The sequence below is a fragment of the Passer domesticus genome, chromosome Z, assembly GCF_036417665.1.
Source record: "Passer domesticus isolate bPasDom1 chromosome Z, bPasDom1.hap1, whole genome shotgun sequence".
NCBI lineage: Eukaryota > Metazoa > Chordata > Aves > Passeriformes > Passeridae > Passer > Passer domesticus.
In genome coordinates this window covers 65,122,561-65,144,568 of record NC_087512.1, presented here as the reverse complement: position 1 = coordinate 65,144,568, position 22,008 = coordinate 65,122,561, and the positions used below count along the sequence as shown (strand labels likewise).

At 38.3% G+C, this 22,008-nt stretch overlaps 1 protein-coding gene across 8 annotated transcripts in view; it reads right to left on the bottom strand.

Annotated features, from left to right (window-relative positions):
* Positions 1 to 22,008, bottom strand: part of TNFAIP8 (TNF alpha induced protein 8) — a 55,801-nt gene that overhangs the window by 12,673 nt on the left and 21,120 nt on the right. The window contains exon 1 of one of the 8 annotated variants that reach the window (XM_064403912.1): positions 21,726 to 21,746. The exons of 3 other annotated variants lie outside the window; for them this stretch is intronic. Coding sequence is in view for 2 of the 5 variants with exons in the window: in XM_064403904.1 (XP_064259974.1) it covers positions 7,100 to 7,130 (31 nt within the window). In the remaining 3 variants the exon portion in view is untranslated. Of the gene's footprint in view, positions 1 to 7,099; positions 7,276 to 7,327; positions 7,463 to 19,148; positions 19,253 to 21,725; positions 21,747 to 22,008 lie in introns of those variants that run through there. 4 more of the 8 variants (XM_064403908.1, XM_064403909.1, XM_064403913.1 and 1 more) reach the window with 4 other exon arrangements.

Here is a 22,008-nt window from a genome sequence, read left to right as displayed (position 1 = left end):
TCAGATATAATTATGCAAACTAAGAAAACATGAACATCTGTAACGTTCAGATTTCCCACCATAAAAAAAACACCTTAGTGTCAATATGTATAAAGCTATTGTTCAGATTAGTGCTACTCATTAAAGCAGAACAGCCAGTTTAAGCACTCAAATTTCTTACACACTCATAAACAGCAATTGCTACTAGTAACAGTACTACTGCTGGATACTACTGGATTTAGAAATATCTAGCCAATACACAAACATGAAAAAATAATCTTTAAATATGAAAAAAGGTAATTTTTGCTTTAAAGCCATTATGAAATAGATTAAACTATTTTAGCCTACTACTTTTATTGAGTATGGAAAAATTAAAAACCAGAAATTGTTTCATGAAATAGCCTGAAAACCTCTCTTTATAAAATTATCTCCTTTTACCATATTTTGTATTCGAATTGTAGCAAAAAATAATTTCATAAGTTTGAAATAAGACCTGCAACATAGTTTTCATTTGCTTTATTTATTATTAGAGGGACACTAAATGACTGAGTGGAGAGGGGTTGCATTTTGTTTCTCAAAAAGCAGCATTTAAAAACCCTTCTGAAACTGTAATATTTAATGGAATATTTGACCAAATAATAAATCAATAGTGATAAAAGAAATGTTGTGTGTTTTTGGATAAAAACTGCAAATTACAGTGACTGTTTCAGCCTTACATTTTCCTTAAGCTACTCCTGGCTAATGTATAACAAAACACTCATTATTCTTAGAAGCAATTAATTTAGCCTGTTACTACACTTGGAAGTAGTAATGGTAAAGAATACAGCTTTACCAAATGTATGTGCAAGGCCTTCCCTTACCCAGATACTTCTTTTGATCCTGCAGAGATTTGCTGACTTTAGCTCTTTAGCTCCTGGTCTCAAATCTCTGTCTCATTTGTGGCAGTCCATTGTTTGCAAAGTCTCCGAAGGAAACAACCCAAAGGTCTAAGTACCATAATGCAGCAAATGCTATAATCACAGATAAATGAAAGGAAGACTGGGAAACTATGTGTCCAATACAACAATTTCAGAAAATGAAAAAGTTATACTCATAGAACTTGAAACCAAAGTACTTTCTTCCATTATGTGGAATACTGTGAACAGTATTGGGCTCCCCACGATCTCCCCCAAAAAGGCAGCTGGCAAATAGAAGCAGATCCTACAGGCTGTCACCAGCATTATTAGGGAAGTGGGGCACCTGATACCAAAGACGTGTTGAAAGTGCCAGGTTTGATGACAATAACAGTGGTCCTTACCATCATGTGCAATTTGTTACTGAACAGTTACAGAGTAGGCAGAGCCAGGCTCTTTTTGAGGGTGCACAGCAAAAGAGAAGAGGGCAGGAGACCCAAGCAGCATCAAGGGGAAGTCTCATTTGGAATGACACAGCAAGTGCGGCCAAACACTGAAGCACTACAAAAGTGGTCACTAGAGAAGTGGTGGCATCACCACTCTGGAAGACAGCATCAATGCAACTGGAAAAAGCCTGAGCAACCTCATCTAACTTTGAATTTGGATCCAACTTTAAAGCTGGCTCTGCCTTTAGTGAAATGTTGTGCCCAGTGACCTCTAGAAATTCCCTAGAGCCTCAGTTAATCTATGATTCTCTCTATCAACCAGATAGCTCAAGGGACTGAATCTTATTTGAAACTAAGCATGTGAACCTTGCAATTCATTTTGGATTAAAAGATTTGATTGCATAAGTATAATTATATTAATGGAATTTTCTCAAAGCAATCTAGCATTCAACCCTACAATCACAGCTAAATTATTAACCTGTTAAGTTTCAGTGATTCTCTGAAGTAATCTATCAGCTACAGCCCATGTTTATCCCATGGCCTCTGCTCAAATTACCACCTAGCTTCCTCATCTGATGCAGCTGCACAGATTAATAAATACATGAGGTACAAAGTGTCCTGCAGAAAACAACTACTGCATATGGACTTCCAAATGTGTTATACAACAAAAAAACACCAGTTCAACTAATTAAATTCTGAGCCTGTAGAAAAAGCAATCAGAGTGGACATCTGATCCACTCACAAACAGGTTATCTCAAAGATGACCCTGATGTGGCCAGGAAAATAAAAACAACAATTCTTTCAGTTTTGAAGGGGAGAGGTGAAGAGCTTCTTACAGTTCGATGGCTTTACAGCCTGAAGTCAGTGCTCTTTGTGAGAGTCAAGGGTCCACATCTCAATGAAGCTGCAGCAGCTGTGTTACAAACCATGGCAGTTTTTGTCCTCATAGACCTTTTATTTCTTGCATCTTGCTTCATTAAATGTACTGTCACCAAAACTACACTAAAAAATAAAATCTGCCAGTTCCAACTTGCCTGTGTACTGTACTCTTACTCCCCCTAAATTTCCCATTGCTTCTTCTTCATTAAGGTTTTATCTTCTTTATTTTCCTTTTGCCCTACTATTTGTAGTTCTGGCAATGCTTTCCTCATGCATATGTGATACTGTTTTACGGCACCTGGCTAGTAATAATTCTTTCTAAACTTTCACAAGCTTATTTTCTTTTTTCCTTCTTTCCTGTACTAGAGGGATACTTTTTTCCCTATCACCCTGTCCTAGTATAATTCCAATTATTAATAATACCAACTATTATTGCACAAAAGGCCGAATTGCCAAGCATTGCTATGATTTACAAGACTGTGTACATGATATGCACAGCCAGCAATCTTTTCATTCTCTTGATCAACAGTAAGAAAGTTATCTGTGAGATATAAAAAAAAAAAAAAAAAAGTTCTCAAATTGAGTAATCAAGATCTCCAGCACATCCACTGGGGCCAGATGATTCTTCCTGCTTCTGAACTGAACTGTCCAGACTACTACAACAAAAGGCCCCTGTTTCATTGGCCTTAATGTTTTATGAAGATTATTATCTTGACAAGGGAGGCTAAGCAAAGAGCAGGTGAAACAAAGGAAGCCCACAATTTTTAGTCTTTAGGGTGAGAGCAGAAGGTGATTCAAATCTGTGGGGTTAAGTACTAATTCCATGCTCTACTTCTACAGTTTGGATTTCCCCATTCATTGTCATAAAATAAAAATAGGTTCTAACAAATGCTAGTTTTGAAATTAGTGGGATGGACACATTACGGAGTCCCATTGACGGAGCAGATGGAGTAAGTGGACTATAGGAGCACAAGAGCAACTGATATCTTGTCTAGAACAAAATTCTAGCTTGGAAAACATTCACACATGAAAGATGACTGCAAGATGTGAAAGCAAATCCAGTACTACTTACAGGAGAGAGTACTAACTTCTTGAAACAGTGACTGCTCTGTGATTTTATAACCCCTGTGTTGTTCTCAGCTCTAAAAGGAACAAAACAGGTGAGCTCATTCTTCAGTAATCTCATTTGGATTAAAAAAAATGCTAATCATGTCTAAAAAAATCTCCAAGCACTTATAGGAATGCTCTGATCTCTCTCCCTCCTGAAATGTGGTATTCAAAACTAAGTATGAAAAAGGTGCAATGCAGGCTCTCACTTGTGTCTGAGTTTGTTTTACAGGCTTACATTCACGCTGATTATCTGTTACTGTTTTACTTTTCCTTTGAGATATTAGACTTCTCCCCTGTTGTTTTTAAAATATATTGCATAAAACCTGTAGCATGAGGTTGAAGTTCTCTGGAGCTTTACATAAATTCCTGTTTCCCTCTATTGAAGAAATGCATTTGCATCACAATAATCTTGATTGGTGTTGCCATTTATTTTAAAATGTGCACTCATGATACATAGTTTTAACATGACAGGACTAAAAACATTTCCTTCAGATGTCAAAAAAGAATTCAGTCAAATCAAAGCCCGAAACCATCTGGTACCTTCCATGGTAGGTGACATGGCACCAATCAACACCAGAATGAAATTATGCCATGCAGTTAAATGCTATAGTCTTCTTATGGACTTTAACACACAAGTTGTTTCATCTGGTGAAAGCAATGAAAACAAGAAAATGTGACAGGGTTATTTATATCATGACAGTTGTTGGAATCTGTAAATGCAATACAGATTGATGCCATAATGACACATGCACATATTTACCACAGCATTGTGGTAAATATAAAGATTGTTCTGAAGTTACTGAGCAGCGTGGCAGGAGGAAAAAAAAAACGTGTTTCATGTTACCATTCTAATACAGACCATGAAGACATCAAAGGCAGAAGCTGAAAACCCCGCATACACTGCTGCATACCCTATATCCAGCAATTAGTGTAATATATACTGGGGTAATGCCTGTCTTCTAGCAATGTCTTTTTAGTCTCTGTTCCTGTTAAAAAAATAGATTTTACTTGAGGTCGAATGCTCTACCTTTATTTGATTAATTACAAAAAGAAAATCTTTAGGAGTTAGCCATTCAAAATTGACCTTTGTTTTGTGTTTCATTGTAACAGTGGATACAGCTTGTTTTTACACTAGTAAAGCCTACAATCTTGGATCTTGTTATGTAGATTTTTTAAATAATAATCCATGCTAAGTCTACTTTTATAGACATCCCAATATTCTCCAATTACTGCAATTCCCTTGTATAATGTAGCGTAAAGTGAAGTATAAAGTGAAGTATTGCTCACTTCAGCATCAGATCATTGGCAGAACATACACAATGTTCCATTTTATTACTGCACCCTCAACTCTCCTCTTCACTGAGGCTGATCTTCCAACACACGGGAGTCACACCTGGAAGCTGCAAATGAACTTCAGAACTTCTCACAGACCTCTTTACTAGCTCCTGGCCATTTGAGAACCTCTGCATTAAGGAAAACAAAAAAAAAAATCTGCCTATGCTTACAAACATCATTAAACCAACATTTCTCATGTAGCCTTCTCTTCCTTTCACTTTTTAACTTGTAGCAGATGAGCCACTATACTATTCATCACTAGTTTTGGCCTTGAAATGTACAGGATCTGGTAAAATACCTGTTCTATAACTGTCCAAGTGTACCCTCTACTCCCTCCATAATCAGGAGTTACCTCCCGATTCCCTAGGTGGACCATATAGTTTGTAGGTAAATCAGAATTTCTCTTTTAGAATGACATTTAGTCTTGCACCTAAAACAAAAATCAACAACCTCCCCTTTGGTAAACCACTTTAAAATGATACAGCCTCAATGTCAAAAGACTGGGACACACATTCAGTTTGAATTTGCAAAGCATCCATTTTCTTTATGCAAAAAACCGAAGTTTCTTCATGAAACACAGCTTGTTGAAAGATTCTGCTACATACACTGGATCACTACCAATATACGGGTATTTGACTGCACTTTTCAGTATTTTATGCTTCCATAAATGTACAGTCAGACTAGGCAAAGTAGTGTGACAGCTGCAATTCTACATTTTATCTGTTAATTTCACTTTTTATTCACATACACACTTTTCTCATGCATTTTTTAAATTGTTCTTTTAAAGATGTGAATACATTACCAGGGATACGTTTACAGACTGACTGAAAAACCTTCTCAGTGACATCTGTACTTCACCTTCCCACAATGGTTGCTGTTTCATTTTCCATTCTAACACGTTAAGAACAAAGAACAGCAAAACCCAAATATTCCCTAAGTTAAAAATAAGTAATCAAAAAGCTACCTCTCTCTCTCTTTTTTTTTCTCTCTCAGACACCTGCTTCAAATGTTTTTTTTTCAGCATGAAAATCCTGGCACCTCAAATTGTTTATGAAGAAAAGAGCAAACCTATTTGATTTTAAGAATCAGAGTCATCTAAGAAGGTAAGACATTTCTTCAAACAATAAAATTTACATCTCAAATATAGCCAGCTTCTTAAAACTGTCTGGAGCTTCCTGTATGAAACCAGAGGATCTTTCCTGCTATAGCATGCAAGCAGATCTCTCCTGCTGTAAAACTGAAGGAGTATGTTCATATATTCTCTTCTTCAAAGTTTCTATAGAGAAATAATTTTTACAGTTCTGCTTTTCAGTAAATCTGTCCTACAGAAGAAAAAAAAACAAAACAAAAACGACAAGCTGCCTTTTGGTTCAGATGTTCATTTGACAAGAAGAAAAATGTAAGGATTTTTCTTATCAAAACAGAGACAATTGGGCTCCATTACTTACCAGGTTCTACCAGTATTATTAGCATTAATTCTGATTCAGTGCAAGGAGACTTTTTTTGCAAATCAACAAAATCATCTTTTAAGCAAGTAAACAGACACCCATGGTGATCTTATGTTCAAGTGAAGGAAGTTGTACAGACTGTGAGGGGAAAACCACCTGAAACATTGTGAAAAGTTCTTCTTTTCACCAAATATAAAATGCTTAGGTCGCTCTACTGCTTGCTTTTCTGCTGGGGCTTTTAAAGTTGTTTTTCTCAGCCATACTGGATCTCTGTATGTTTGAATCCCCCTAAGGACTTTGTCTAACCATGAAACATCAATTCTATTCTAAGAAATCCAGCATACAACCCCACCACTGCCCTGTTCCCTCATCTATATAAATGCTCTTTTGTACATAGGCACTTTCAGGAAATTGCCCTCCTCCTCCCCTGCTTGCTCCCCACTGTCCGAATCCCTCTCACACCCCCCCTCCCGATCAACACCAGGGAATAATTGCATTTTTGTTGGAGCACTTCCAGCCCCTCCACACGTTCCAGTCCAGAGGCAGCAGCACGCCGTAGCTTTGGCACTCTCCTCTGTTTTAACACACACACGCACACACACTCATCCGCAGGGAAGTGAGTGGCATCAGCCTTATTCCCAAAACAATGACCTTTCACTTCTCCCCATGCAACTTCCTCTTTTGCTGAAAAATACAGCGCTCCCAAATTAAAGAAATCTTCCTCTTTCGACATTTGGCTACCAGTGTTTTGAAACACTGTTTCTCCCACTTATCCGTACTCCACGTGTGAGTAAACTACCATGGCCGAGACAGACAGATACCCCTGGGTGCCAACACTTCGGTCACTTCCTATCCTGCAAAATCGCCAGGGCTTCCAACACTTTTGCAAGGCCTTTTCCCCTCCCCTCTGAATGCCCGAAAGCTGAAGAGAGCAGAAACTCTCCTCCGCGCCCAGAGAAGCAGCGTGCGCATTTCCTCTCCTGCGAAGATAAATAGTTTGGAACCGTACCTTCCTTGGGTTCATCGGCTTCCGAACTCATGGTGTCAGGCAAGGCTCTGGGGACCAGACCAACGCTGACGTGCGCGCTGAGATGCAGCCGCAAGCCAACTTCTCTCCCTCTCCCTTTCTCTCTCTCTCAGAAGGAGGGGAGGGGAAAAAAAAAAAGAGAGAGAGAGAGAGAGAGAGGGTTGGGGTTTTGAGGGGAAAAGTCCACGGATTCAGCAAATCACAACTAACCTACTTGAAAAGGATCCCGCCCCTTTCTCAGCTGCACACAGTGATTGTCTGAAAAAACAGCACCTTCAGAGAAACCCCGATTTTACTCGCCAGCTGTCGCCGTTTATGAATCTTATTCTCCCCAGTCTATAGGAAGGGTGGAGTTTTCACTTGTTGCAGCTTGCCAACGTGGTATGAGAAAGCAAGCAGGAGAGGCCAAAAAAGCCCTGAGTGCAGAGTAGTGCCTGATTGCGGTGACTGACAGTCACACTGGGGCTCCCTTAACTTGCAGGAAAATCTATTTTAAATAGTTTTGGTTTTAAGCCCGAATTGTACATTTCAACACTGTTTGCTATCTGGAATTACTTCTGCAGCCTCCGTAATTACACTGACTAATGCTGGATGACTTAATAGATGAGAGCTAGCAACCTTCTTTCAGGCAGTTGAAGCAAAATAATTTTCTTTCACTCATGCTCAGTGCATGGTGCCATCTACCCTGAGACTAGCGATTCATCTTATATTCTAGGGAAAACTATCTGGATTCTTTATGCTACAGTTTCTCCACACACATCCCAGACAAGGCTGATGTTTTTAACCACTACACGAGACAGTTTTACAGCAAGAGATCAGGGTCTTGAGCAGCCACGTCCCCGTCTGCAATGCCTCACACATGCCTTCAGTGCACAATCAGGGGGAATCACTCGGAAGCCTATTCTCAGTTAGGACAGACTCCACTAAAATAATTGTCCTAGGGAACCTGCTTACTCATTTAATGGATTTTTAGCACAGTGAACAGGACAAAACCTCGCTGGAACCATGACTGCTCTGACAAAAGGAGAGGTGTGGTCCCTCAAGTGAAGGCCTGATGGCACTGCCAGCTCCAACATGCAATCAGATTCCCACCTACCTCTCAGTCTTACGGGGTTAAATGTGTGGGCCTGAAGGGCTGTCAGGGTCTCCCGGAGGTAACATCATTAACAGCTATTAACAGCTAGCAAATGTCTTACTGGAGTCAAGTAGAAGTAAGTGTATTTGTATTTCACGGTGAAGTTAAAAAGAGCCAAAGCTGTTAGCTGCTCTGCACTGAGGCACAGAGGAAAAAATAATAAACTGTCCAGATTGTAACATTCCCTTGGAATCGTTAAGGCTTAAACACTCACAAAGCTGCGAAGACCAGATGTAGGTAGGATGGCCTTGTAAATAACAGATACAGCATGAATTCTTTACCTACAGCAAAGCTGCTCTGTGGACTGGGGTAAATAATACTTCAGAATGTTAGCACTTTTATCCTATTTGCAGCTATTTTATTATAAGGACTGTCCTTTGCCAGGTACTCCTCCCACACCTAGAAAAGACAGATTTCCTTTTATTTAAAGGCTTTTGGTGACACTGCCAATTTCTTGTTTTGCAATACACATAACTCCGTGGATTCCTTAAAGATATTCCTAAAGAAGCTAGCTGTCTTCTGCAGGCCTTATCATCCCCTGTGGTGTACGATGCTGCATCCTTGACAGCACAGAGAATGAAATTGAATTTTGCCCTATCTACATCACTGGAGTAGCTAAAGAAGTCACACTTTCAAGATTAAAAAAAAAAAGTACTAGTTAAGGGTAATTAGGAGATTAAAATCAATCAAAAATTTCACACAGAATAGACAAGGAACAGGAAGAAAAGGTTAGTCCAGAAGAACTGCAATAGCCTCTGGGGTCCTTTAATCAAAGGAAGTGTTGTAGAGAAATAGGAATATAAGCCAGCATCAAGATCACTGCATGATGAGATTTACATATTAGATGCATGCCTTTTGTTATTTCAGATGACAGACACAGAGATAATAAGACTTGTGATTAAATGTCTGCAAGTTTTGCAAATCAGGATTTCTCAAATCTCCCAGAAACTTTACACCTCACTAGAAGATAACAAAAATACAGTGATTTTATTTAGTTACTTCCATACAAAATCAACACATCTCATGCAGTCCTGTTACTCCTGCATACCGGGTCCCAATTCAGACTCGAAAAACTGGTTTTTCTTTCATTTTGGTTGTTAGGCTTCTTAAAAATACATGCGCTGGCTGAAAAGACTCCAACCTGGCCATAGACGTTAGATATGTAATTTGTGGCTCTCAGGTTAAGCAGGAACTTGTACTGGCATATGACAATGGGATATTATCACCTTTTTCAGAGTCTGAACCCAATCAATTTTAATTACTGTCCTTAGAAAGAGAGCAAAAGTAATGAGGTGAGGCAGGTCAAAATTAAGCAGTCTGTGAAAAACACTAGAGCCCGGGTAACAGAGGACACTAATCTACAGGGAAGTGACATTTATCAAAGCATCCAGACTGATCTGGATCGCATGGTAAGTAAAAAGTCTGGAACCCCAAAACCCCCTCTTTAATTGTAAACTGTGCATGTGATTTGGAATAGGAACAACAACAACAAAAAAAGAATAACAGAAATTCCAAAAGCATAACTACTAGGTGCAGCTAAATTTCATAGGACAGATTCTCTTACAGAAAAGTACCTTCCTACAATGAAGGCCTAAAACTCGCCACACATTTGGACACACACTGTTGTGGAGGGAAGGCCAGAATTCCCACAAGAAAATGAAATAATCTGTGTGCAACAGAAAAAAAAAAAAAAAAAAAAAAAAAAAAGGGCTGACTTATTTCAGTGGCTAAAAGCTTCAAAGCTGGGTAAGACAAGGGGAGTACAGTCCTTTCCACCCTTCTTTGCTGAAAAAAACCAAACAAAAAACAAACCCAAAAACTTTTAGTTTTACTTTTCAAAAAAAAAAAAAATTAGCTAGTTTTGGTTTGGCTTTAACTCATCATCTGTAAATTGTCCTGACTTCTGCTAAACCCTAATGGAGGGTCACCACAGCAAGAACAGACTAGAGCCAGGCCCTGGGTTACTACAGTAGTGCATGGGGAATTGTGAAGAGATGGGTAAGCACATCCCCCATCCAGCTCAAAGCCCAGCTTATGTTTTGCGTCACAATCCAATCTGAGACAGCTCTCTTTACATTTTTACATTAGATACAAAAGTTGCAAATATGATGATGCGTTTTGTAAGTATATAACTAAAATAATAAGCATCTTAGCAGAAAAAAAAAGTGCCAAAATTTCTGTCAAGAAGACTGAAACATCAAAAAAGACTATAATATTTTGTTTCATAAAAAAAAGAGGAAGCATCACCACTACCAGAAAAGTATCAGCAAGAAGCTTTCAAAAGGAAGCAGCTGCCATGGAAGCAGGACTAAATCCTCTACTGTAAGAAAAACCCTGAACAGCCCTAGAACAGTTCTAAAGAGAAGGAGTGGTAATGCCACACTTCAGACTTCACACATTCATGGGATTTTAAAAAAACCCCAAACTTCTCCATATTTTGTTAACATAATTAAAGTTGTTTGGTGAATATCTTCTGCTCTTCCAGAATGTCGCAACCAATGGACTGCAAACATTTAAACAATAAAAAAATAAGACCTGTGCCCAACTACAATTCCCTGACACAGACGACAGTCACCAGTCCTTTTCCCTAAGTCAGTTATGTCTCTTTTATGGACTGTAACTTACTGAATTATTTGAAGTCACATGACAGCAGCAGAGGAGATCTGGATTTCCCACCACATTCCCAATTGTGAGAAAAAGGAAAAGGTACGCAAGTAAACACTGCATGTGATATGGAATAGGAGGGGCAAAACAAAGAATGGCAAAAACTCTAAAAACAGAATCAGTAGACACAATAAAATTGTGTGCAGCATATTCTCTTACAGAAAACAAAAGTAACTTCCTACAATGAAGGGCTTAAAACCCACCACACATTTGAACAGATAATGTCACAGAGGCCAGGCCAGAATTCCTGGAGGAAAAATACAAGGAAACTTTTTGCCATTTCTCCTTTTAGCCACAAAAAGCTGTTGTACCCATTTCTGACACTAGAAGTTTGGGTTAATGGAATTTCAGCTTCTGAGGCTCTTCAATGCGTGTGGATCATGGATATATGACACAAGTTTTCAAACAGGATAAGGAGAACATTGGATACTATCCTGAATCACTCACACATATTAATTTTTGTATGAATACAATTTTCAAAATGTACTGGGATATTATGTGCCACACTATAATGCATTTCACCAATCCTCAAGAGTTTTGATTTTTTTCTCAAACTAATGTTCTGAGAGGGAACAAAATGCAAAATTGTTATATGTAAGTCTAAGACCTTCCAAGCAAAAAAAAGGGTATCAGGTCTGGCCGGCATACATGGATGGAATATCCAAACACGCTGACCTCTCATAAGGGCAACCAGATGCTAACACAGTACCGCAGAAAAAAAACCATACAAATAATGGTGGTATTTTCCTCATAGAAATAAGAGGAAAATTGTTAAATTCAAGGCTGGAAGCCATGCTGAGATATCATTAGGAAATTAACTATAACAACTGCTTCTACAAGTCATGCCTTAATAACTTGCAGATTTTCCCTGAAAGACCTTTTTATAGAAGTCACAGAGGCGTGTCCTTGACTTGCTCCTTTGCTCCTTTCCTGCGTTCCTTCCAGTACCATTACAACCTTTTCCTCAGGCAGGCAGATCACAATTGCACTGAGTTTCAAGAAGCACAGATTTATAAAACAGGAAATATTTTTGTTTTCTAGCACTTCTCTATTAGTTCAGACTGGTGGGTGAGCTCTCAGAGCACTGAGATCTTGCAGCACAAAAGCAGGATCTGCTGCCTCTTCCAGCACTGTCCATCTCCTCTCCCAGGGTGCAGAAATCCATCTGCCAAGCTCTCAGGTGCCCAAGGGTGCAGCGCTGACCTGCAGTCTGTGCCCTCTGCTGGTGCCACACACAGGCATAAAGCTGCACGCAGACATTGCATGTGCAGGATGGGGCAGGGGGAGAGTGTGGAGAGAGTGGTACAGGCACAGAAAAAAAAGTGAAGTTTCAGCTTTCTTGCTGAAACAAAGAATTGTATTATGCCCACTTTATCTAAGTTGTTCTGCTTTCAGTTATGCACTGAAAGAGCTGCAAGCACACCAAGACAAACCAGACAAACCAAGAAGTTATTTTAAAGTTATTTCCTAACAGAGGTAAAGCAACACCATCTGTAGCTGTATTACTTCTACTATTGCAAAAGAAGATGCAATATGCACTGTCCATGAGGTGTGAGCACAGCAAAACCAAATTCCAACTCTTACACAATTTAATTATTTTGGAGTTGAGTAAAAAAAATTATCTTGATTAGCCGTGTGATTTTAACAGCACCGTTTATATAGCTCTGTAAATAAGAATATTAGGTATAATAGCCTATCTTTTGCTGTAGCCAGACTTTACTACTATTTTATCTTCCACCATAAACAAGACATACATCAAGATAACCTAGACAGTGCTTAGCTTATGAATAATGTCAAAAATATTGTTTTCAGCAATAGTTGGTGTTTCCATGTAACAGCATAACATTAATATCTCAGTTACATATGACACAAAATTTTAAACCAATTTTTCTACAGGCACATAAACTATCAGGTAGTTTTTATCTTAGGAAAATTCAGCCCACTGAAAGACAGAGAAACAAAATAAATAAAATATTTGTAGGTTGAGCTATAATCCAGATCTGAAAAATATGTGTACTGCTGGGTTTGGTCTGATCGTTGCTGCTTGTTATTCCCTTAACTCTTTATTTCCACTTAGCCCAGCAGACTTCAGACAGAGGCAGATGGTCTGGTTTCAGCACTTGCTGAAACACATACAACACCCCCACCTGTTGGGGAAACCCATGAATGATACTCTAGACTGTGCTTCTGCCATATGGTTAATAAATTACAGAAGCTAACAGCCCTAAGTTAATGAATTATAAAAACATGTCATTGCCACCTGATAATTTTACTAGAGGATCACTCAATGGCATTCGCACCATGCTTGGCTTGATTCTATTCTTCTCCCCTCCCATGCTGCCCTCCTTTCCTTTTTCTAGACCTTCCCATTAAAACATCCATTTTCCACCAGCTACTGGTGTACTGAGGTCTGTCCATACTTTCGTTTCCAAATGGTAAAAGCAAAATATGGCAAATCTGGTGCTGAATGAACCCACACAACACTGGTGGTGTGGCCCTTCAGAGTAAGCAAAATCTAGAGCTTCACCACAGATGTACAAAAGTGTGTCTGAAGACCTCCTTTTGACAATGAACCAGGCGAATGAGCAGCAGTATGGGATGACAAAGGAATTCACAACAAGCCTACCAAGTGCAGGACAGGAATGCAGCATGTGGGGGACAGATGCTGGATTCCATATGGATGGAATTAAACTTCCCTAATAGACAGTCCTCACCCCAGCTCCTCTCCCTGACAGAAAACATATAGACAGAGGGCAGGAGGATACATGCACAAAAGGCTCCATAAAGCTGAACCTGCTTTATACTGAACATAACTTTGCTACAACATTTGGAAGTCACATCTCTGCAATACCCATGACCCCATTTATAAATATTCAGAGCTGACATGAAGATAATGTGACAGTAACCACCTTGCAAACTGTCAAGACAGCATGCAGTGTGCATCTTCCAAACTGCTGTCCTTGACACAAACATGCTGATATTTTAAGTTTCCAAATAGTGACAAGAGCTGTTTTTAAGTTATTGTGAAGATACACTCAAAAGCCCCTGTGGTTAAGAGATGAGAAAACTCCATCACTTACCCTCAAAATAAAGCTTTCTTCATAAATTTTAGCTGCATCTGCCATTAATTCCTGGATTATTAGTCACAGCACAGTCTCAGCACAGGCCGGATGGGATGGTGGCTCAGACTGATCCCTACTATTCAAACTCACAATGTTTGTTACTTGTTACAGAACAGCACCTTGCCAGGGTACAAGACTGCTCTCAGCTCAGAAAGAGTTTCACTGGCTTATCTTCTTTCTTTTCAAAATCAGTCTGAAACGTCACACAAAAAGCAACATCATGTCTTCTGAGATGTGAATTCTGATGTAATTCTGATTTCTTGTCTGTACATATCATGTTGTCAAAACCCACTAATAATAGGAGGTCTTATTGTAGTCATATAGATATCATGCACTGAGAGTGGTTAACTTATCCAGAAGTCGGCAGTTAGTGAAGACAAGTTTTCAGTGCATAAGAAAGCATAAAACAATTTCTCAAGAGCAAACATATCAAATAACATTCAGTGGCTTGGTTGTTACTGTCATGGCTTAGCCCCAGCTGGCATCCCCACAGAGCCACTCGCTCACTCCTACCTGGGGCAGATGGTGGACTTACTTGGTTTTTTATTTAAAATACTATCACCATTGGCTAATTAAGAAACCGCCCTTTGGTAAATAAATTTCTATAACACATTTTACATGTTCACAATACCAGGCATAGCATGTCAAGAATTGTTTCTTATTCTTTCCTCTGGTCTTCTTACAGCCTTTCCCAGAATGATGCTTGGGAAAGTTGTGTTTCTCTCTGTGGCCAGAGAGCTGCTGCCAGAAGGAGGTAATCAGTGACAGTTGGTGGTGGTTTGGGAATTCATACAGGTTGTGGTGGAAGTTAAAAAGACTGTTTTTGAGGGCCTTGCACCAAATCATGCAATACGTACCAACACTGGCTTAGAGCACTATTTGTTCAAATAGCAAACATTTCACTCACTATTTTCAGTTTTTTAAGTGTTCACTTAAAAGTTCACTTTAAGTGAACTTTTTTAAGGTTCTGTAACAGGACTACATACAAATTGCTCCTGCCAACGGTGCTATGCCAAGCAAAGAGCAGCATTGGACAAAATGAGACTGTGACCTGCATGAACAGAGGTAGCAAAATGCAATTCTCCAGTCTGGTGAAGAGTACAGCTGATCAGAGCTAGTTTTGTAGCTTGGTCACACAGGAAGATAAATTTCCCAGCAGTAATTTGTGACAATTCTTAGGAGATATTTGTGTTACTATATGCAGTTGCAGCCTTTGCAAAAATAAAAGCAAGGCCTAGAAAATCTGAGGGGCAAAGCACCAAAAAAATAGATTTGAAAAAATCCCTGCACTGAAAACAGAAATCACACCATAATGTTACAGTTTCCCCAGACAAGTAGAGGGAGTCAGTGTGCTACACAGAACCTGCTGACAGCACCACCACAGGCCATGAGAAGAGACACTACACCAGATCTGCTCTCAGCAAGGCAGAAGCTGTATTGCCTGATGCCTGTGCATCAAAACAAAGTGCTGGAACAATTTTAATTGAAAAGTGATATTTTAATTACAAACAGAAAATCTAGTATCACATAGTCAAAACTCAAAAAGAGCTCAAAAACAAGGTGCCTGAACTAGTGTTAAATATAGTACATTTTAAACAGTGGTACTGGAGGGTATGGCAAATAATGGCTTTATTTTTTCTTTCTTTCCTTTTTTTTTAAAATGCTGATAGAACAGGAAACTGAAAATTATCTTTAAAAAAGGAAAGTTTCTGTTCATATAAAAGTGGTGTACATGTGGAAAAACACATGTGTCTCAGTTTGGAAGGGCTGTGTTCCAGTCCCAAGCACACCATCCAAGTGTTTTGCTAATGAGTAACAATCAAACTATGCTTTTTCTCCAAGACATCAAAGATATTAATCATGCAAACAGTCAAAACACCACTTGCATATCAAATGGAGATCTAATCTAGAAAAAAAATTCAAATTAAAAAAAACCTTAAAAAATACCTATATTAATAATCTCATTTTAGTACAAATTCAATTAAGAGATTAAAAGAGAGATTTAAATGGATATTAAACCTAAGCAGGGTTTGCTCTTTAAAACTGAATTTAGCTATAGTTTACATTCACAAGCCAGATGTACCTAATTATATAGTATTCCTTCAAATAACCATATTGATTTCTGCTTGTTCCACATTGGCTTTAAATCATTTTATTATTTGCATAAAGCTTAGACTGAAGGCACAATGAATCTGGAGGATACAAGAACTAGCTTTTTTTTTTTAATTTTTTCTTTTAGCAAAATATTAACTACGACTCTGTTGAACAAGTGCTGGAATTTCAATATCCAAAGAAACCCAAGAACTCATAATTTATGAAAGTCTTTCAGCACTCGCTTTCTCTGGTTCATGGTAACATTTTCATAACTAAATCATACTTGAGAAAACAGCACTTCAGAATGGTCCAATTGAGAGTGTCTGTCTACCAGAGCAGCACCTTCTTCTTTTTCTTCTTCTCCATTTACCATGCCAGCATAGCCATATGGTGTCCATTTACAGGACATATATAGCTAACCTTTTTTTTTCTTTTATTTTTTTTGTAAGAATTTAAACTACAAGTAGGTCTCCCTTTTTTTAAAATATAAAATAAATTAATTGCATCTAAAATTAAGTCTTTGTCTCAAAAAGGTCTTGGGTGATTTCTAATCTAGTTAGAACCACTGAAAATCCATACCTTGCTCATTTTTCCTTCTATTTAGCAAACTTACATTGGTGAGCGACGTTCACTCAAATTTCACATGTAAACTCTGGTTAGCATTTCCACGTTGCATTAAAAATTCAATATTAGACTTCCATTGATTGCTCTCAGTTCCAATTAAAAAAAAAAAACCCAAGAAACCCAAAACACATCAGAATTTTGCTGGACTCCAAATGAGTTTATTTCATAAAAGTATGTCTAACTTCTCAACAATTTTATCCACTTTGCAGGAAATTCATACTTCAGCCCTTAGAATGCTTTAGCAACAATAACAATAGAATTTGCACTCTGGGGCTCAGCCAAACTGAATACCACTTCAAAAGGTTATTGCAAGACTTTCAGGAACTATTTCAACTATTCAGTTTCCAAAAAAAAAAAAATAAAAGAATTGTGGATAACAAGATCTGAACAAGACGTCTTACTCTTGTTGCTCAATATCTTGTTTACAGAAAGCTGAATTATGGCACATACTTAAGATGATTTACTTGTTCAGGTGGACGGTCTGCCAAGGCTGTGCTTCTGCAATTCTTCCTAAAAGCTTAGGACTTTAAAGTGTGTTTCCAAAATCTGAGACTCAGTATGAACAATAGCTACTATCTTTGTCCACTAGAAAATAAATGGGACGAGAGAAAGAATGAATGAAGACTGCCACTGACTCTCCACACAAGGAACGCAGCACTTGGATCAGAAATCCCACGTAACAAACTTCTGAGAGTTGCACTGAGGTCGGGTCAGGTCTCTTAAAACAGATGCACCTGCTCCCCTCTGTGCCTCCCACATCCATCTCACTTGGACATGTCAGTGATTGATGTAAGTCATGGAGCATTTGCTAGTGGTTTTGGCCAATGCCACAAAGCGGCAACAGCACCCTGATTAAAAAAGCCAGGGCTTCCTGAATGAGTTTTGCTTGTCTAGGGAACCGAGCAGGAAAGCACTGGCTACAATGGCAAGCAAGAAGCTTCCCAAACAGCCCTGCAATAGCACTTTATACTGTAACACACAGAAAGGCTGCAATTGTGTTTTGTACATGCTGGTACAGCAAAGCTGGAGAACCAAATGCTTCTGAAACAGTGGGCATCACCTGAAATCTGTTTGCAAAACACCAGGTAGCAGTACAAAATACCTATCATTTTCTTCTCAATATAAAATCCAGATAGATTTGAAAAAAACTTAATTACACTAGAGGATATCTACATTATGATGGCAATATAGCAGGTGATGTAGTGGTAACAGCTTGGCTCTATGAATTTGAAACCACACTAAAATTTGAAGTATCACTTCAGAGTATGGATACAATTGTGCTACTCATGAGGCTCACCCTATGCTCCCAGCTTCTGCCTGCAGCGACTTAGTTCAGACCTACTCTGTCCTGTATGTTCTCCCCTTCCCTATCCTGCCTTTCCAGAAATGGGATAGTGTAACCTTTTTTTTTTTCCCCTTGGAGGGGATGTGTTGAGTTATCTGTAACTCAACTTCTCAGCTGCAAAGTCAATGCCAGCATTTCCTCTTATGGGACATGCAGGATTGTTTTGCATGCAGAGGTGGTGCATTACTGGGGGAGCACAGTGTTGAATTGAAATGCCCATCAGAAACCAGGAATGCCATGTATAAAGATTGCACATGCAACCTCAACTAAGTCTGAAAAACATTCCCAAGTGTAAAGCTTTTCTTTGTCTTACCTCCACGAAAAGACAGTCTCATTAATTTTTTGAGAATTCATATATTCAAAAGATGTTTTTCTTTTGACAATTAAGAGCAACTCAAATGGTGGGAAAAGGATGGTGCACCTAAAATTAGGTAATAGTTGTTGTTTCTGTGTCCACTGTAAAACAGCAGTTATTGGGGCATCCCCCTTCAATATTTTTTCCTATGCAGCTAATTTATAGTAAAGAGATGCCATAAGAAAATTAGGATATTCTAGTTTAATCAGTGTTGGGTAGAGACAATTGCTTACCATGTTTTTAGATGGGTATGAAAACAAAAACTACTAAATCTATCTTTTCAACTTCCTGGCTGCCTTAGAGCATTTAATCTTAAATGTACGGCAAATGCATTTACATTCCTTATGAAAAAAGGTGAAGCAGGGACTGCCACCACTTAAAACATTCCCTTTACTCAAAACAATGCTATCTAAGCAAGTAAGATTTTCCCCAAAATTTTGATCTGTATTTAAAACCAATGTAGAGTTACCAAACTCTTCATCTCCATAAGTGAAATTGAAAAAGCAAATGCCCATTACCAAATACCAGACATGACACACTTAACTGTGAAACTAAGAGAATAGTACTAAGGAACACATTAACTAAAAGCACTAAAATAGCATCTATTTAGTACAAAGCTCATATGCTCACTTGCCTATATAGCTGTTTCATTCCATTTATATGAACTGATTTTTATAACCAAGCACTCTTACTTGATCTCAGTGCAGTTGTCTCTGTGTAGAAAACAGTAGCAAGTCCAGATGATGAATAGAAAAGAAGAGCTGAAATGCGGCATTATGAGGCCAGGCTACAAATATATTTGACTCAAAGCTAATGCAATGCCTTCCCAAAACAGATAATTTCAACATCTACATAATATAGCTTGTTTTTAACATCAGGAAAAAGCCAGCAGGAACTTACCTGACAGTAAACAGTGAGCATGTTTGGGCAACATAATACTAAGGCCATCATGTTTCCCCATTTCCTGACAGTTTGCTTTCATAATCTTCTGTGGTTTTTACTCCACAGTTTATACTGTAAATGCAGACTGACCTTCAAGCTTGTGACCAATTCTTGACAGCTCTTCAACAGTCGCTGCACAAATAATCTAATTTATTTTCAAAATTTCTGTGGAATTTAAACACAGAAGACTCCATATGTAGTTATCTGGAAATCTAGAAGCCTGTATATCAGTCCATCAAACAATGTGGATCAGGGATCAAGAAGTGAAAACTTCTCTGCAAAAATCACAGGCATGACAAAACAAAAACAAGAGCAGTTTTGGCCCTAATGACTGCAAGAAAGAAACAAAAAATTCCAATTTGTCATAGTGGATTTCTGATATTATTCCAATATTTACCAAAAATAGGTGAAATACAAACATTTAATAGTGAATGAATGGGCAAATACTGTGAAAAAAATAACTACTGCACTAAGATATGCAAGTATTTAAGACAAGTAAAGAAATCTGTCTAAATTGAAAGTCAAAATGTATTTTAAATACATAAATAATGTAATTTAAAAAAAAATTACTACTCAAAACTGGTATTTTGTGATGACTGATGACAAACACTGTTGCTTTGTCTTAGATTTATGAACTTGATACTTTTTTTTTAAATTTATTTTTCTAGTTTTTAAGAAGCATGCAAGTCCACTCATAATGAAGTGTTGCATTTTAAAGTCATAAGGTGTAACAAATGTCAGCAGCCCCTGTATGACTCTGGGCAACACAGATCCTGCACAGCCTTCACTGACCACACACACGGAGCACCCTGGGGTATGCACTGTCTGTCTATTTCTTCCAGATTCTTTGAAATGTGGTATCTATGAACATTTATCCTTTGAAGAATGTTGCACATGAATGCCAACTCTTTCTCTTAAATGCAGCTGTAAAATTCTTTGCAGAACTAGGAACTGTACACAGGACCAACAACAACCAGAAACCGCTCAGTTAATCATGTTTGTGCAACAAAGATCTGAAAGAAAGTAACATATTTGATGACCACAGAGATTCATGCTCATCTTATCTGATCTCCAACTCAAATCTACTTATGCCTTCTTACCAATTGGTTTCTAAATGAAATCAAAACTGAACAGGGTTAGAAATGCTTGACATTGGAGGAGACTTGAAACAAGAAAAAAATTTTAGCACCTTGAAGCTATTTCTAACATTATTATATAAAGAAATAAACAAATCTGACAGATTATATTTACTCCAAAGTAATGTATTAACAGTCTCCATTCACAGAAAGGTCTGGTTTCAGAGGTCCAAGATACGAATTTTTTGGAGGACACGGGTAACGTCTCTCTGGACAGGAACTAAGACTTCATGCATGTTAGCTTCTGCTGATCACCAGACAGTCCTTGCCCAACCTACTGGTGGTTGTGAATCCCACATAAACTGGTCAGCTCTTTTTGAGGGTGCTGACAGCTGCAAACATCCAGGGCTGCGTGCTGAAATCCCTTGGTAAGACAGCAGTTTTTTCCTCCCCAAACTTTTTATAGCAAAACTCTCATGTATAAAGCTACAGATCTTTCATTTCCCCTCCTACTGGTTTCATAGAGTAAAAACACTGTAACTACAAATGTCTGCTCTAAAATTGGCTGCACAGGTTAGTTAATTATTCACAGGTGGTTTATACTAAAGCTCAAACTAGATATAAATGTTATTTTGACTAAACAAGACAAATGAAACAGTATCTTTTGCATCTCAGCAGAACTACCAACCCCAACAAATAAACAGTATCTGTTTCTGCACCAAACCGGAGAGAAGCTGTTGATCAAAGCATCTGATACACCTCCAGGAAAGGAAAACGGGTGAGCAACATCATGAAAAATAAAGTCCGGGTAGTGACAAAAACCATTAACAGTTAATATCTGTGAAGGTACCCAACAGTTCCTGTTTAACTGTATTTGTCATACCTGATACCTCTTAATATGCAATATGTATTTCTATTTTTATATATGTTTTACTGATTACTAAGTTTTTGGGGACCAGTTTCATTACAAAAAATTAAGTAATTCAGTTGTAGGCCAAACAACTTGAATATATTAAGCAACCCCATCACAAGCCTGTGCTATCATTCTGGTCTGCATAAACCTTGATTTACTATTAAATAAGAGAGTAGTATTAAACAACTGCCTACCTGGTTAGCTGGTCAGAAATAGTCCCAAGACATGCACACTTCACCCACAAAACAAAGTGCTTTCAAATGCCACTCTGCTGTATTCCTAAATGTTTATGTTATCAGTAACCAATATCTTGGTTGACAGAGATACTGTCTACTCACATTTTGATTAAGCATGACTGGAACTGCAGGGGCAGACGTGCTCACATCTCCTCCCTCTAGGAGGACACAAGTAGCTGGATCATGCTGCTGTACCCTTGGTTTCTTTACAACCTTTAAATATCAGAATCAGTTGACAGCTCTTGAGGCAGAATGACACAGAACAGTGAATACAGACATGGAATGCATCTGGAATTATCTGTAGCTATCAATAAACAACCTTCACATCTCCTTCAGGTGAGTACTCCTTCATGTTCACATCTTTCTTCTACTCCAGAAGAAACAG